The sequence below is a fragment of the Hetaerina americana genome, unplaced genomic scaffold (assembly GCF_022747635.1).
Source record: "Hetaerina americana unplaced genomic scaffold, ioHetAmer1.1.p SCAF_1, whole genome shotgun sequence".
NCBI lineage: Eukaryota > Metazoa > Arthropoda > Insecta > Odonata > Calopterygidae > Hetaerina > Hetaerina americana.
The window spans coordinates 90,525,167-90,543,411 of record NW_027286069.1 but is presented as its reverse complement, the minus strand read 5'-3'; the positions used below and the strand labels follow the sequence as shown (position 1 = coordinate 90,543,411).

The window sequence follows — 18,245 nt, the reverse complement described above, 5'->3', positions numbered from 1 at the left end:
TAATTTGTATTATTGAGCGAAATATAGCGACATAAATTAATCATTTGATATTTTTGCGGAATTAATTGTGAATTAAGTTATTATTTGATAAATTTAACGAAATGGCATTTTTAACAAAAGCTACTCTTGCTTGAACTGTTTATAATACCTGTACATGCGAGTTGTTGAACATATATTCCGTGCCAGGAAGCTAGTCGTTAACTTTTAAAAAGATAATAATGATATTTTTATGGTTCACTGATCATGCATATCATGTAGATAAGGGAGCCGTCAAACACAAAGAAAAGTACAAAATGCAGGTGCATTTCAGCTCTATGACCAAGCTTCAAAAAGAACATATAGAATGTATAATGAAAGCACAATACACTGCCTTTGCTTGTCATTTAAATATCCATTCTATGAATAATAACGCCTCATGAGAAGGATCTTAAGTTTCAATTTGAAAGAAAACTACTCTACGCTTGTCTTAAGTTGATTTTACTTTTTAATACAATTCCATATTCAAATCTTATTTATTTAATGGCTTCTGACCTGACTGATGTTTGCCGAGGCAAATGGATATGCGCGGCCAATAATAATACGTTACAAAATACTCGTAGTACCAAAGATTTCTTGATTCACAATTTCACATTATACTCTATTACCTACCACAATGTATCCAATTTATAAAAATTGTAAAATACGAGGGAAATATGAGTTATATGAAATACTTGTCCCTAAGAAGTTTCACTGCGTGGAATTGTTTGATGTTCACATCAAATGAGTTAGTAATTTGCCACAGACTCAAGTCTCTGGAAAATTACCAACTCATTTGATATGGAAATATGGACATGACTATGTAATGCATGAATATGACTTTGTAAGTGAACCGACGAATATGCAAATAAAACTATTCAGTGAACATAAATAATCCCCGTCTGCTGCTGTTCACTTGTCGGGAACAATCATTTCAAGCAATGGAATTAATTGAAAGAATATGGTTTTCTTGCGCGTACTCGTATTCCGGCCACCTCAGCGGACTGAAGGAAATGATAAAAAGAGACGTTTCAGGCGTGATATGGTGGAATATCATGATTAATTAAAAATTGGAAATATTCCACAAAAAAAATTTAATATGACCGGTTTCAATGTAACTACATCATAATTACCTGATGATGATTTAGTTACAATGAAACTGGTCGCATTAAATTTTATTTGGCAGAAAATTCCCAATTTTTAATTAATAATGAAGGAAATAAACACTTATAACTGAAGGATTTAAGTAATGTGGTGCTAATTTATTACAGCTATAGAAGTTTTCCTTTAATGTGTTGTTTTACGAGGCTGTAGAGCTTAAGTTTCCTAGTTTTTAATGTACGAGTTGTTTGTATATTGTTTGACATTTTTTCCCTCGCCATTTTTGCTCTGGCAAATGAAGTGGGAGAACTGTTGATTTTGGCGACGAGAAATGCGTTTGACTTATAGCATTTCATGAGCCACTATCAAAACTCCCGGCAAATTATCTCTTTCGTTGCCATATAGTTTTGAGGGGGTCATCGCTAGCCCTTCATTCAATGCGAGCAGACGGCAACTTATCAGTTAATTAACGATAGGCTGTTTACGTCACCTATGCTCCAAACATTGCCCCCAGAAAAAATTATATTATCCTCGCTGTGGTTCTTTGGATCTCAGATAGTGTCGTTTTAATATTGTAGGTAATTAAAAATTTACAGAATGGAACCGCATGGAATGGAAGCGCTTACTGAACGATTAGCGCAATATTTATTTTATTTTCAATTTAATTACCACATGAACCATCGCCATTTACCGAGTGCTACTACGTTAAAGGTTATTGAGTAGTCGGACTTGAATAAAAAATCATCACTAGTGTATTTGGTGCACAACTCTAGCTCATTATTTCCTACTTAATAAAATGAGACTTTTTCTTACAACGCCATCGTTTCTGAAGATGATTGTTTAGACTGTACCTTCGCATTAATCTTTTTCAACTTGGAAAAAACTTATGATGTTGGGTGAGTCCTACGACTAAATGAACTATGTGGAAAATTGTTTTTCTGATAAACCTTAATATTCGTAACTTTCGCGAAATAAAGTCAGAAGTTATTGAGTTGATTGTTTGTTGCTTATCTTATATTTAGCTGTATATAGAGAATACAGTCTGTATATTATTAGTAGTTGTAGTCTATGGTTTAAGTAGGTTTCGGATGACAGAGACTGATCATCGTTGCATTTCTTAGCTTCGTCTAACAAGATACAGCATGACACACCGCCTCACTACATCAAACTGTTCTTCAATTCCGAATACTTTCCATCTCCGTTCATTCTGCTCAAAATACGAGTACGTAATACCTCCCATACCCCTACCTCGCTTGCCTAACATCATGCGCTCTAACAAAGTCTTCAGCATTCCATCGCCAATCAAAATACTTTTGCCCCACTTTTCCTGTCTTTTTTTGGATTTTTTTCAACGATCGCATCTCCTCCCCTACAATGCTCTTCGTTAGTTTTTCTTTTTCCATTTTACCTTTTCCATCCTTCTCCATTCCCAAATTCAAAAAAACCTCCAATATATGCCTATTATCTTGCTTCAACGACCATGTCGCTGCAACCGAGCGTGGTTTTGTACGAAATGTACGAAACCACCCTCTTTTTTAAAGTTTGACGAACATTTTCTTGACACTCTTAGTCAACACCCCTGTCATCAACCTCCTCCTCGTGAAAGGTTCTTTGGCTCACGGAATTCTTCGTAGGACCCTACTGCTTTGACCATATTGGCCCAAAACACTTGCGATTCATGTTAACTTTTCCACTTGGTCTAATTTTTTCCTCCCTAATTTTACATGTAACTCAGCATTCCTCCTTCTCGAAAACTCGAAATCTCTGTTTTCTGTCTACATTGATCTGCATCCGATATCTATCGCATTGATTTTCTAATGGGCGAAGCAGTCATTGTATCTCCTTGGCTGGCTAACTAACTAAAACTCGATCGTCCGAAAACCTAACTGATTTTTATGAATTCCCCACCAACTTTCATTCTTATCTCCAGTTCTTCACATGCCTCTTTTACCATTTCCTCTACGTTTGCGCTGAAAAGTCTGGGTGATAATGGGAAACTGTCTTTTACTGCTTCCTAACGATGCTCAGCCCGACTATCCATCCGCCACACGCACGAGTAGTCTGAGTCAAGTGCAAGTTGCAGGTAAATAACTCATCTCGACATTATACTCTTATTTTCTCTAATACGATTATAAATTCCACCCAATTTACTCTATCTAACACCTTCTCGAAGTCTACAAAACAAATATCCATCCTGATTGTACTTGAAGTTACTTTATGTTAGTTACCCCATAGCTGCTTCGGCATCACTCGTGCTTCACCCCTTCCTGAATTCAAACTGACGATCCCCTAAGTACGAGGGTCATCCGGAAAGTAGTACCCGTTCGTGAAATAAAGACACAAAAGTAAATATTAACAAACATAAAAAATTTTATTTGAAAGAGGATACTTTAAACTACTTCTCAACATAATCTCCAAGCAAATTAAGGCATTTGTCATAACGTGTGACAAGTTTCTATATTGTTTTGTTTGTGTATCAGTTTTGATAGAGGTAAAAGCTCCGTAATTGTTTTTTACTCTACTATATATATATATATATATATATATATATATATATATATATATATAGTATATATATATATATTTATATATATATATATATATATATATATATATATATATATATATATATATATATATATATAAAATATCGAACATCACTGGCTTTCGTTCGTAACAGTTTTCAATTAACCGAAACTCCAATTTTATCCATCCATTATGTCCAATTTTTGGCCAAATGAGAAATCGGGTGCTGAAATTTAAGTGCTAATTTGAAGCGGTTCTTTTACCTTCAAGTCGAATAAAACCAAATATTCTGACATTTTTACTGAAAAATCTCCAAAACGAGCGGTGCACATTGCCAGCTAAAATAACTGCGCTTTACACGATATTCTTCCGTTAATTCGTCCCGAAGGGTATGTTTAACATTGATATTTATAGACGATTCTCGTACCTTCAGCAGATAATAAACATGGAAGAGTACTCCAGTGCTGAAAAGCTATTTTTTACCAGATTAATATAATGCTTTCGTTTTCATAAAATATAACGTACGTACTTTCCCACGTTTCGTAAGTTTCGTCAGGCCTTTCGGTAATGAAGCCTGTAGTAAAGAGCGGCACCCACATTCGGTCAAACTTCGGTTGGAGATAACGAGCGCTCGAGATGACGCGCACAACCCCTAAAATATGTTGCAAAAATTTGGAAAAATGGTTCGTTAACATTGTCGCCTTATCACCAATGAAATCTGCGATGTGGCTTGGGATGAGTTATGGACCAACCCCGAGGGAAATATGGAAAATCTTCAGGGTCATCGCAGGCGACGAGAGTCGATTGTGGCTTTGCCTTGTCCCCAAAACTTAAGTTGCATCTGAGGCGTTTTGAAACACGCTATAGGGAAGAAACGTTTTTTGAAACCCATGAAAGAAACCGAGAAGTGACCCGCAGACGTTTCGTGATAGCCTTCAACAAACAAAATGATTTCCTGAAAGCATTTGAAGCGTGGCAGAAGGGCTGGGATTGTTTCATAATGTCACCAGGGCATTATTTCGAAGGGGATGGAACCCGAATTTGAATAGAATGTCGAAAAAGTTTTCTAGGCACAGTTCAAAATCTTTTTGATAGCACCTTGTCATACCGCTTCCTTTAGCATTAAAACTAAATATTCTTTATCAACGGCAAATCAAGTTTTTTTGCCATATAGGCCATCAATGTGATGCACAATACTTTTATCTTTTGGAAATACCGATAATGTCATAATGCATTACGTTATGGACTCCTATTGTCAATTTATAGCAGTGATAAATTAATTTTAACGATACAGATACAGCCAATAAAAAGAATAATCCGATTCATATGGCTCACGAAATCGAGAACCTTCAATAATACTTATAGTACGCCGATATGTTGAACGCAAAATCATGGCCCCCGCTTTCCTATTCCTTCCCGATAGAAACCGCTCCTGCCTTGAAAACCCTCACCCTTGGTTTTTAATTTTCGTTACCTTGGCCAGATAGTTTCGTATTCCTATCTGGGATTCCCACGGGGTCCGTCGGATAAAACTGTAGAGGGGATTGTCATCTAAATCATTCCGCTGTCGCCACCCCGCAGGTTCGGGAATCGTCGCGTTTACGATACAGCTCAGAAGTAAATAATGAGGATATTTACAACAGCGCACTCATGACGTTCGTAGATTGAAACTATTTTAATTGATGAGTTAACTCGGGTTAAAAGACATGTCCACACCTCGATGAATGATACAACGGTAAGGATTAATGTTATTAAGGATCAAGCTGGATTCAGCTACGCGGAATGAAACATCAATTATATTCAACAGATTCAGGTGAGATGCAGAGGAAGTTCGTCATTATGAGAAAAATAAAATTTGCACTTTTCCACAGATTTATTAACGTACAACGCATTTCATATACCAATTGCAAAAACCCTCATGTTTGAGTAAAGATCTATGACAGAGGGTAAGAATGAGTTTGTTGGCTACCAAGGAAAGAAAAGCTAATTGGTAAGGGCATCGTCTGAGGAAGGAGTGTCTATTGAAGACTGTGTCAGATGGTGTGATAGAGGGGAAGAGAGGGCGAGGAAGAAAGAGATCTATGGTGTTGGACATGGTTAAGATTGGGGTAAGATACGAAGAAATAAAATGGATTGCCCAGAACAACCGATGACGCTAATTAGCATGGAAAACCAGTGTCGTGAACGGGTGCTTTCTGGCTTAAGTGTGACGAGCAGAACCACGAAAGACACATATATGTATATCCACACATATATTTTCGAGAACAATGTATTGTTGGAATAAATGTCTCTAATAAATGTTCCTTGGATTCAAGGGGAGAAACAAAATTACTATTTTTGGTATGATGGACGTTTACAAGGACATTTAGAAGTCAACTTCGTTTTTTTTCAGATGGAAACTTAAGTCTTTATTACAGCTTCTTATTCTACATTAAAAAATACGTGTGGTCGGTAAATTATCATAGGGCTAGAATTTTGAATATACTAAACAAAATGCCTAAGCAGAGATTAATAGATTATCCAGAATTTTTACCAGGGAGCTTATAATATTAAAGATTCTCAATTTGCAAGAGAAAAATTAATTAATTTTAAGAAAAAGCAAAAATAGCTTTCTCAGTTTTTTCATATTTAGCTTGTGAAAAACAAGGTACCTTTTTTTGAAAATATCTACCACAATTGCAATTTTTTGGCATATATTTAGCATAACTCCCCACTATTAGCTGTAAAATACTAAAAAAAGTTTTAAACTCTACTCGACACTACTCTGGCACGTCCGAACGCGAAATTTAAAAACTCTCCCAAGTTTAAGAGGACGCCCCGGCAGCTTATCTGGCTAATGGCACTGGGCCGGACATCGAGGGATCCGGGCTCGCATCCCGGTCAAGACGAAATCTAAAACTAAGAGTTTTCAATTCAAGGGGACACTGGAGAGAAACAAAGTCGCCCTGTTAGTGATTCAATTGTCCGTGGCTCGAGAATGGTTAATTTTGATGGATCGACTTTAAGAAGAGTAAAAATCTGTATAACCTCTTATGCATATCAAAGAGAAAACTAGGATATTATAGTCATTGCATTAACAACAATTCTCTAAACATGTTCCCACTTAAAAAGACGATAAACTTCCATCGCATAGTGGAACTACTCCACACGAAATAACTTAGATACATACTAATGCTGGATCAAGAGTGCTAGTGCTTAAGTCAGCACTGATAACATTAGAGGAACAAACCGTAAAATGAATATATTTAAGAATTAATTTCCTGAAAAATTCTCCCAGATCAATAATAGAACATAGGAAAAGATGGAAGCAAAATAAGATGGGATTCAGTAGCAATATACTTCATTCCTGTGTACACAAGGAATTCGCCGATATTCTCCGTCTTTACATTTTCTCTTTAACTTTCTCATTCCTTTCTCCCTCCAGCCTTACTTAATTGAGCTCCTGATTCATCATAAGTCGAACACCGCAGCGCCATATCGTAAGGGATAACCACGGGGATGGATTTCAGGTGACTTAACACCCCCGCCACACGCCCTTGCTGCAGCTTACGGGGTATTATGTAGATGTAGATTTACACCCCGATATATTTTCGCCGATTATGAACTGGTGGGTTATTGTGTCAAACGGAACACAATCATGCCGAGAATAAAGCGGTCCTGGTTGCAGTAATGCTTATCACAAAATGAGCTGCCATGCATTTAGCGACAGTTTAAGACCCTTTCTATGGACGCAAAATGACGAGGAGGGAACCTATTTACAAAAGGATAAGCTTAAGGTGGGGTGAGGAGCGAGAGACAAACGAAGCTCATAATTCATTATCGTCCTTATTCTCCGTACTACTCACGATGCAGTGGAAATTTATGGATAATGGAACCTAGGATAATTTAAGGTGAAACTACACCACCTCTTCCCCTTTCAGCTCCAACTTAATTATACTTCCCACTAATTAAACCCACGACGAATAGACCCAGGCTGTGTGTGAACTAGCGATTAATTTCCCTAAAAATATGCATAGAAGCTAATTCCACACACCCTTAGAGATTTAGGAAACGACCTAGGTTTTGACGATGGACGTCATCACCTGATAATGACGTCCAACGTCGAACCCTAAGTCGTGTTCTAAGTAAAGTGTGTGTGGAATTACAAAGTTACTCATTTTATTTCAATATGTTATGTAAATTCCAAAATGTTAAGCCGGAGACAACAAATTATTATCATTGAAGCTAACTTTAGAATAACAACCATCTCGGGTTTACCACCACTTCTACCTTCACTCTAGTCCATCTTTTTCGTAAATCAACTGGTTTGGCTGATGCAACTTGAACTATAACGATGGCAAAAAATATCCCCATTCGGATCTACCTCGTGCTAACGTATCTGTATTGTGCTGCGGTACTACCAGCCAAAATCTAAAATCGATACTGTTGAAAGTACCTCTTCCGGATGGCATCTAGTGCTTAAACGTTTGATTAATCGAGTGGCACACGATTAATAACCTAAAGGCAATTCAATAAAAGCCCTAGATTACATTCGACTATAGGTTAAACAGTGGTTACGGGGCAGAATTTTACCAAAGTGAAACTTTTTAGATCATTTTCCTTTTAATTACCAGCAACCATATACCGGAGTTTTTATTGAGACTTTGATTTATTAATAAGAGTATTAGGCATTATATTTCGTAGGCACTGCCATAAACGCGGAGAGGTTTCCGTCAATTCCTGGGCAAATTTACATTAATTATCTGTTCATAAACACATTCATATACAACGGATTATTCCTGCGACAGTGCCATTTTTGCAAATCATTGATTTCTGAAACCCGTTAGAAAAAGACCGGTACTCCTTAAAATAGTGCGTCCCAACCCCAGTGAGCCGAGCCTTCGCTGAGGGGACGGAGGGCGGGGCAGGGAACGTTCATTCATTCATTGCTTCCTCCATTCATGGAGTCAGGGAAGAGGAAATGACTCGCTTGTCGCTAGAGGCGCCTAACCCCCGCCTGCAAAAATTCTCATTATGGATGACTACTGGAATCAATCTCGCAGTTTTAATACGACGAAATTCGACCATAAATTGCAACATTTTATTTTATTATCGCTTAGAAGACAAGTTAAATTTTTGGCACCCGTTGGCGCGCGCGAAAATGTAGCGCCGATGCACACTGTCCACACGAAGTTGTAACTATCCGCTCCTATATGACACCATAAAATGTCAGCTATTAATGAGACTTCATGCCACCCAATGGTGGTTCCTAAAATTGTGAGAAATTGAAAAAGGAAATTAATTTGAGAAAGGCACCGTCCTCTTTACAACAGAGCAGACTTCTAAAAAGAGCTCAGAGTCCACGGGACACCAGGGGCACACAAATTTTGCTAAGTGGATAGATTGAGTTAGTAGCAGTGACGGATATTAAAGCGGATATTTGAGTTTCTTCGGAACGTTTCATAGACATACATCTATTTACCCATTATTTCGATTGTAAGACCCGGCTTCCCTTGATAAAGGATTTTATCTCAGATATTCTTCATAAAATAAGGGGGATTCTAGGTGAAAATAGAAATGAAACGCATGTCATTTCGACACCGTCTGCATGGCCGACATTGACAACGCAGAAATAAAACATTTGCGATTTGTTTAGCATACCACAAAGCACAGTTGGGAAACTACATAACCTTTATTCGAAATTAAGAGGAATTTATTCCAACTGATCAGAGGCTTTCATTGGTATTTGGAGGGCGTGAACGGACGACTTCCAGCGATACTCCAGTTAGGACTACCGCTACCCAAAGTTACTTGATTACCTTAGCACAAGCAAAAACTTTATAAACCACAAAACAGGAGTAGGTACCCACAGCCCGCGTTCCGGATCGGCTCGAAAAATACTTTACAGCGTCCCGTTGTCTCTTGCATCATGCGAATTTGAATTTGTTGCAACTATAGCACTGCTTTAGATAATGGAGTGACATATTTACGGAGGTACAGGGTTGCCCACTAGCTCTTCATGATTTTACAATGCGGTCTGAGACAAAAACAAGTTCATGGTCCATTGTCCTGAATATATTCTCTCGTTTTATCCATGACCTTATGGTTCGCGGACTCATGATTGAGCGAAGAAAAATTGATAGATACCGTGAGGAACATACTATCCATTACGGTACGTGGGAGTAAGGCCCAGTAGCCCAAACGAATAGATATGAAGGTATAGACCTGCGTCCGCTTTGGGGTGTCTAATGTGGTCCTCGAAGGGAATTAATTAAATAGTACACCTAGTGTAAAATATAACACGCCTTAGTAATTACACCATTCGTTGTTAAATCTTCATTTTGGAAACCTTCGGTGAGGAAGAGAAGTTTGGCGAACAACCAGTAACCAATGCATATCCCATCAATTGGAAAGCTAGTTGAAACGTTTTCAACAATTTAAACAGGGTGACTGGTTTTCGATTCATCTGTGCACCAAAATAAATTACATAATTGTCGTTTGAAATATTTTTATACGGTTATCACTTGTATCACCTAGCTTCATACTTCACAAGCATGAAGCCAGAGCCCAAGGTGACCACAATGGTGCGCTTTGGAAAGAATTTTTGTACGAGTGAACTTAAGTTTATAAAACGGAGGATAAAAACACAATATTTTTATAACATTCTTTCCAAAGTACTTAGTGCTCTAAAAATGTGGCGTCAAGGATATTTTTCTTTGTGGCTAAACAATAAATGCATATCACTTCTTTGAGCTAATTTTCAAACACTAGGGTGAATTCAGCGAAAATTATTGGAGAAAAACTGACCCCTGCTCGCTTCTGATGACACATTTCTGGATGTTCCCTAAATTCTCTTTGTTCGCACGAAAAAAACGAACCTACCGTTGTCGGGGACGCCTCCACGAAAACCCCTCAACTGGCGCTAGCATTTCGTATTTACCTTTATCACTTAGTAGTTACGGGATCTACGGTCACAAAAACATTTCACATTCATCTATCAATCATAAACGATAATTAAGAACTTTATGTCGGTTTGCCATATGTCAGATTAGATCGAAACTAACGTTAGAACGTCAGCGGAGCAGCACTGCCAGGATAATAATGGAAGGGCACATTAACACAACCATGGCATCTTGCAGGAAAGCCTCGAAGTCAGAAAACCATCATTCATATATGAACCGGTCTACTATCGGTCGTAGATAGCTTGATACATGGTTGGCCATTGAATTTATTTTTCCGCAGCAACAGATGTCGGGCTTGCCGAATGTTTGGGGTGGTTAGGAGATTCTGGGCCATTGATTGATACGCCCACGCATATTCCCCTATGACGTCAAAGGTGCGTCGCTTGAATTTTCAGCGTAAAATAAAAGATACTTTATGATGGACAGAAACCAAAAAATAGGACGAAATAGCGAAGATCTAAGAAAAGGATATAGAATTACCGAAATTTTATAATGCATTGACTGATGAATTAAATGCCAACAAATGTGCAACAAGATAACTTATCGTAACATACAACGAGCTCACTTCCAAACTACCCGCCCATTCCACACTCCAGCAACATAAGCATTAGAGGCCAGATAAGGTTCCATTTCAATTTTTCATATTTGAAATTCATGGCTGCATAAGAAACAAGGTTGATTCAAATATTTTCTTTTGAAAGTACTGGTAGAACAAACCACCGCTCCTCATTAAGAAATATAAACAGTACCGCAAGTCTATAAAACGGAGAAGTAATAATTGCAAGCCCCAATAAGAGAAATAAATGTAACTCCATAATGTCTTAACTCTCTCTCACGTAGCCTAATTCCTGCAAAGTTTTTTCCGAATAAAATTATTTTAGTTTTGGAATTCTAGTTTCCTCGGAAGTTATTCTTAATTATATATCATTCATGGAACAGAGCGGGGTACACAAATGTTAAAAGGCATATGGACAAGCTACTCTCGCTTAAAATGTAAAAAGTACACGCTATTCAAACTAAAATATTCTTGATACACAAATATCCACGGTGAACTCCTTATCGTCACACTATGAGAGGGTTTGTGGAGAAAACAATCCTTACACATTCCAAATTTTCTACATCTATTTCTACAATAATCTGTTCAGACAACATGCAATGGAAACATGACAGCAATACTTACGACTGATGGACGAACATTAGGCATCAGCAATGAATATTTTTCAACTTTATACGAATAAGACTGCCGTAGAATATTTGTAAACACAATGGTAAGATAGAAAAGCAGACTAACTACTGACTTCCCCATCTTGACCGAATCGATAGACTGCCTCGACGTTAGTCATCCCTCAACTTTTTATAGCTCACTCTTCGAGTAGCATTAAGACGCCCTCGCGTTGAAAGCTGGAACCAGGAGTACAACGCCAACATGTGACGTCATAAACGAAACGAATTCAGAAACTGCGAGGCAAACTCATGCTAGGAGATTATAATCACATTACGCCAATTTTTTTTAAATACATCGTGTATATTGTTTTAAATCATCGGACAGTATAAAAAATTAAGACATAATAAGCATATACTGTATTATGGCATTGAGGGTTATTCATAAGAATTGAAATGCTTTGAGATATGTACCATTCATAAAATCGACTCATCCTTTGTTCCTCACCAATACGCCCCTTTCAGCAAAACACAAGTGATAAATACTTCCCGATAGAAAACACGCTAGTAATACAAACATTTTTAATCAATGAAAATTTTCGCGACAAAACCCGTTGACATGACACTTAATTACCATTACCAGAAATAGAGAAATAAAGAATGTTGTTTTTACAGAAATTATTTTTCGTTCAAAGTATGTTTTATTCCAATTGGTTAACACTTCTATTATACGAATGTGCTTAATAAAAATATTCAAATTATAGTCACATAAATGAATTAATATTTAGGTATAATTATAGTCAAAACGACGTGGTAGCCTAGTGGTTGGGTGTTCTTCAATTGCCCGGGTTCAAACATCGAGTGATCATTTGATGAACCATTTTTTAAAATCCGAACGGTGCAATTATGGCTTTAATAATAAATTTTATACACATGTAACATGATCGAATAGTGGTATGGAGAAAGGAATCGTCCTTATCCTGAAAGCGTAAATTTCGCTGTGCTTACCTCAGGGTGAACCAAAGCCCGAAAAAGCGTTGTTTATTATGTGACTGGCCAAGGAAACCATGGAAGAATACTTCCTCAATATAATTACATTGATCCTGCCAGCCGTTGAACCATCATTTCTCAGCGATTCTCCTGCATATGGTGAATGTGTATGCAGGTGAAAATAAACCCTAATTAAACGCTGCTAGAGGCAAATTATGGCTTGGAGATAGGGTATGCATTATTACTACACCTGCTGAACTTTTCAAGAATTATTTTGAAGAAAAATTGTGCAGCACTTAGTTGATGAGAAAAATGTTAATTGCTGGTTTCTTCGCAAAGGTTGACAATATCTTCGCAGTATAGACAAGTGTATGAGTGCATTAAATTACTAATGCAATTGTAACAACTTTACATTTTAAAAATAAATTCACGGGAAACTGCATTTCCTGATTTTTGCAGAAAAAAATAAAGTTGGGCTCTTAATTAAATATTTTATAAGAATGCTACCCCATACCGTAATATCTCCTTCAACTCTGGTCTCCCCATGTGTCATAATTGTGATTCAATCTAGATAGGGTAGACAGCTAGATCACTACTCAACCTAGCAGGAAAACATAAGTAAAGTTTCTTCCATGGCATTCTCACACAATCCTACTTTGTCCATAATCCGTGGTTTGTAATTACACCACTAAGTTTTAACTTCACAAAGAAAAATGTGGGCGGGTGGGAAGAGATAAAAATAAAATATATATAAAGAAGAAATGTAAAGTAGAGATATTTAATGACTGGGAAATTTTGATGAGCACCCCCCACTCCTGAAAATCTCCTTTTCCATCATGGAAAAATAGGTAAACGGAAATTAATTTAGCCACTGATATTACTCGCTTAAATCTTGAGCAAGATAAAAAATAAGTGACAGACCATTAACCATACTTTTTGTACAACACTAGAAAGGAAAATGAAGTAAACATTTCATAAAAAATCTAAACCGACGGTTAGGTAATCAGCTAATCTTACAATATTAAAATACTTCGGCGATTAATATGTTTGAAAATTATTATTGATTTATTAATTACATGAAGTAGAAATGAATGTGCAGCATTAAATATAATACTACGATATGGTTGAATATCGCCAATTTGTGTTTTGTAAAAATTATAAACATACATTTAAATTTCCGCCAGGTTACAGTGAAAGTATGGCCTAGGCGCACATGTCTCACTTTGGGACCTGTAGAATGATTTCCACATCTTGAAAAGCTCGAAGAAGAAAATGTATCTAGCCGACAGGAATGAGATAAAGGGACAAATGATTGTTTGTGCTAATTCATTTTTGGGAAAAGTGATCATAAAGGCAATATAATTAAACGACGACTGTTGTCACTGTTGTCATTAATCATGGGAATTTAAATAATGGACATTGGTTCAAATTATAATTTGGGATTTAGAATGCATTTTGGCAAAAGTGTACAGTCTTCTCCCAAAATATTGAACACGTAAACAACAATTCACCTCAAGTGGCTGAATAGGACTGAACCTTTAACACCAATATTACAAATTTATATATTGGCATTAGCACTGTTATTAATATAAACGAGTATAAATGGCCACTACAGTGCGCATAACATAGCATAGTATAGCAACCATCGGTTAGGCTCTTGGCTCGCTTTTTTACAATTTGATTTGCCGGAAATATCGAGGGTTAATATATATAAATAATTATTGCCGATTATTTCGAGAGAAAATTGTGCGAATTCATACCTAATTAATTTTTATCCTCTGAGCGCGTAAGGGTACACATTTTGCCTCTAAGTTTTCATAGTTTCAAAAATTACAACTTCATCGTAATTTTTATTTTCTTCGCCGAGTACTCTTCGTTAAAATATTTTTACTGCTCTGGATACTTTTATAGAAAGTAGCACTTGTAAAAAGTCGATTGAAAGTTATCGTAACGGACTTTTCATGATATCATCTTAATTCAAAAACACCAAAAAAAGGTATCTATTTTTCCGCCATTGTTATTTTCATGTCATCATTGACAAGTGAATGTAAGGGTCCTTCGCAACCGCCCGTTCGTGCATGAGTTTTCGTTGAGTATAAAGTAACTGTACGTTGGCATCTGTACGATCATTTTTAATTATATATTCTTAGATTAAAGGCTTACATTTAAAGCCACGATGTCTGAAGAAGCAGAAATGAAAACGAACGAATCTGAGGATACTATGGAGTGTGAAAATGAAACCAAGGAAGGCGAGGAGACTAACGAGAATGAACCGGAGGTAATATTCCCTACGAATATTTTTCTTGAAAAATAACACATCAAAGCATAATATTAGAATATATGAAGAAAATCAAGTGATTTATATCTTGACGACCTAGTTCGTATCTCGTGCTTTTCCCTAACGTCGTCGGGAGGTCATGCACATCTATCATGATTTGTCGTAATTTACGAATAGTTGGATCTAATTGAAAGTTTAAAAACATATTTTGAGCCATATGGTAGCCGCTAATATATGTGTGCAATGTATTTTCAACATAATCACGTGCGTTCAATGAAGGATGGGTGTGATATGATTGCGTTGTTATGATACTTCAAATTTGCATTCAAGTAGTTAATTGTTATCGCACAATTGGCGTTTTCAAATACAATTTTTTCATACCCCTGTAGACCTGACATAAATTTTTTGCATATTTTTAAGCATTACAGACAACTGAATCGTTTTTTTCCCACGCCCATTAGTAAGAATACCATGGGACCTCCGGAATACACTCAATAAAATTGATGACTTTTCATCTATTTTATGAAATTTAATTTTTTTATTTTGTTACTGAGTGGGTCTCTAGAGTTTCATCATATCTTGATGTAGTTAATAATGGACGAACCGTTCAACTACGTTATGACTTCGCGGTGAATTACTGAAGAGAATATACTCCATAATTATCATATTTTTATTTTGACTTATCGATAGATGTATCTGCTATGACTGCCAAATTAGATGTTTTAAGGATGTGCGATGAAATAATTTGACTCGAATTGTAACATTTTTAACATGGTATTTTTCTAATTATAGAAACCCCTATCTAATCAAGAGTTAGAGAAAATTGAGGAAGCCAAACTGAAGGTGAAATTCCCAAAAGCCGTGTTACCCATGAGCGGACATTCTGGATTTTTACAAAAGCGACTTGCAAAAGGGGTAAGTCAAATCCAATATTGTTTATAGTTATTCACACAAGATGTATACTCATAAATATTGTCATTTTCTTGCAGCAAAAATATTTCGATTCTGGAGATTACCAAATGGCCAAACAAAATAAGGCACCAACCGCCAAATCCAGAGTCCCTCCTGTGCTTCCGTACGCTACTGGCGAAGCTATACCCACGCCTGAATCGGTACCTGTCAGGAAAACGTCAATCATCCAGCAATCAAAATTGGCTACAAGCAGTAGTAATACGTAATGTTAGTTTCCCATTTTCTTCACAGTGAAAGGACTGAACATTTTAAGAACAGTACTTCCTTTGGGTTTCCAGAGATCTTAATTCATTTGTAATATAGGCATGCCAACATAAACGTGTACATCATAATTTTTGGTGTTACTTTACTGCTATATTTTTGGAAGATGCAGTATTTACATTAATTCATCTACGACGAATATAATGTGCTGTGTAATTTGTAGGGCGTGATTATTTGATTTGCCCTTTTCTTTTATCTGTTAATTTTTTGTGAAGTGTATTGGTCAGAGTAGCTCATGTTTATTTGTTAATTTGGCTTGCTTGATTATTTCTGCAGGTGCTCCTTCATGCATTGTTGCAGCCTAAGGCATTTTTGCATTATTTATTTTGAGGTGACAGTTGCATCGATGTAGATAACGTACAATTGTTTACTGTTTTACATTAGCTTTATCAATCGGCTGTTTTGTTTTGGTTTATTTAGGTCTTTGCCATCTTGTGTACAGAAGTGTTCTTGATAATATGTTATCATTTTGCTCAAGACTAACTTCAAATGCACTGAATACATAGATGAAGCAATAAATTATTTTGCATTGAAATATCTCCAGGTGCAGTGTGGCAGATTAGTCTCTCTTTAACTGCATGCTCTACATTAGAATTGTAAAACAAGAATGTATAAAATTTGCAGAAGCGTCCAAAATCTTTTAATAAAAAACTTCAATCATTAAATAACTTATTTTGAATAATTATTACCATAATACGTAACTATATTGTCTAGAAATGATTCACCCCCAAGAAGGTGTTTAGAAATCTGTATTTAATTCTGTGGCTTCGAATAAAAATATACCTGAGCATTGTAAGCATATGTACATTCATGCTTTACAGCTATGGTTGTCTTCTTACTCTGTGATGCCCTTAAGTAAAGGAAATATTTAAATCATAATTCAAAAGCCACTCTGCAGATGACTACCAAATGAAATATCAGGGTCCGCTAAAAATAATTTTTGTTGTAAGTGGATTACAGTTCTGTGTTGCTTAAACCACTTGATTCACATTTCTATCGTGATGAACTTTGGTGTATATTTGTTGGTTATAAACATGAATTAGTGGCTGTGGAATTGGTTAGATGTCAGTATAGTAAGGTGAAATCAATTTATAGAGACCATGTTCTCCCTTAATGAAGCCCAGGGATTGCCAATATTAAGTTTCAAAGACATTCATAGCCCTATATTGGTCAACAAACTGTTATACTGCGATATCCATTAAATATTCGGCTGATGTACTGTATAATGATCTTTAGCCATGTATCTGAAATTTTATAAAACTATAAAATAAAATATCTTTTAAAAAGAATTTTTTGTGTTTTGCAATTGAGCTATAGAATTTTTCATTACTTCATGTGACTAGGCCTACTTTTAGAGAATTTATTGTTTTATATAGTGGAGGTGCAATTTGATTGCTAAAGTAGTTTTGAACATGTTTTTGGAATTATAAGCATATTCCTTTACATTTTGTTTTCATTAAAGTATCTTCTATTTGATAGGGCAAGAAACATCTCTATGGTTACCACCTAGTTTGAAAGTCAGGAAGCATCCATCTCATTAAAAACTTGGGGGGGAAGTCCAATGTTTGTTAAGAAGGTCAGGAGTTTGAAATGCATGCTGTGAATGTATGGGAATCCGGAATTCCTGATGAGATTGATGTTTCTTTTAGTCGTGAGATCAATTTGTTTTGGCTGTAGAGCATGGGCCATCCAGAAATAAGCAAAAACAAAATATTAGAGGAATAACTCTGGTGATGCCAATCACTCACAAAGCAAGAAGGGGTGATCTGAGAAAAATTATTGATGTACCAAACAGTGAAGAAAAATTGGGAAAAAAGGATGGTATATTTGCTGGAAAAATCAGAAATTCCCCTGATTTGGTATCACACAGTTCATGGCCAAGAAACAAAATCGGATAAATTAGGAATCCACTCAAGGACCAAAGTATTTCTTGTGATTGGATCAAATTTTTGTATCAAAACTGAAGGGTTGGGAAAGCCTGTTTGAACCATGACATCTAT

General features: G+C 36.3%; 2 protein-coding genes across 3 annotated transcripts in view; one reads left to right on the top strand and one right to left on the bottom strand.

Moving 5' to 3' along the window:
• The window catches only part of Phm (Peptidylglycine-alpha-hydroxylating monooxygenase), a 44,161-nt gene extending 32,260 nt beyond the window's left edge, over window positions 1-11,901 (bottom strand). Inside the window, exon 1 of the mRNA XM_071593105.1 lies at window positions 11,764-11,901. Coding sequence (XP_071449206.1) covers window positions 11,764-11,889 — 126 coding nt within the window. The 5' untranslated portion in view covers window positions 11,890-11,901. The remainder of the gene's footprint in view (window positions 1-11,763) is intronic.
• A 2,874-nt stretch (window positions 11,902-14,775) lies between these two features.
• Window positions 14,776-17,534, top strand: endos (endosulfine alpha). Of its 2 annotated transcripts, XM_071593094.1 has the most exons (4): window positions 14,776-15,012; window positions 15,805-15,927; window positions 16,002-16,191; window positions 16,522-17,534. In XM_071593094.1, the coding sequence occupies exons 1-3, from the start codon at window positions 14,911-14,913 to the stop codon at window positions 16,188-16,190; spliced, it is 414 nt and encodes a 137-aa protein (XP_071449195.1). In that variant the 5' UTR covers window positions 14,776-14,910; the 3' UTR covers window position 16,191; window positions 16,522-17,534. The 2 variants fall into 2 exon arrangements, with proteins under 2 accessions (XP_071449195.1, XP_071449184.1); XM_071593083.1 differs by having other exon boundaries at window positions 16,002-17,534.
• Window positions 17,535-18,245: the final 711 nt, after the last annotated feature.

What these genes read in the sequence shown, in the direction of transcription:
- endos (XM_071593094.1), top strand. Translation starts at nt 14,911, where the DNA reads ATGTCTGAAGAAGCAGAAATGAAAACGAACGAATCTGAGGATACTATG. An exon ending in CTAACGAGAATGAACCGGAG is followed by an intron (nt 15,013 to 15,804) that starts GTAATATTCCCT and finishes TTCTAATTATAG; the next exon opens with AAACCCCTATCTAATCAAGA. An exon ending in AAAAGCGACTTGCAAAAGGG is followed by an intron (nt 15,928 to 16,001) that starts GTAAGTCAAATC and finishes ATTTTCTTGCAG; the next exon opens with CAAAAATATTTCGATTCTGG.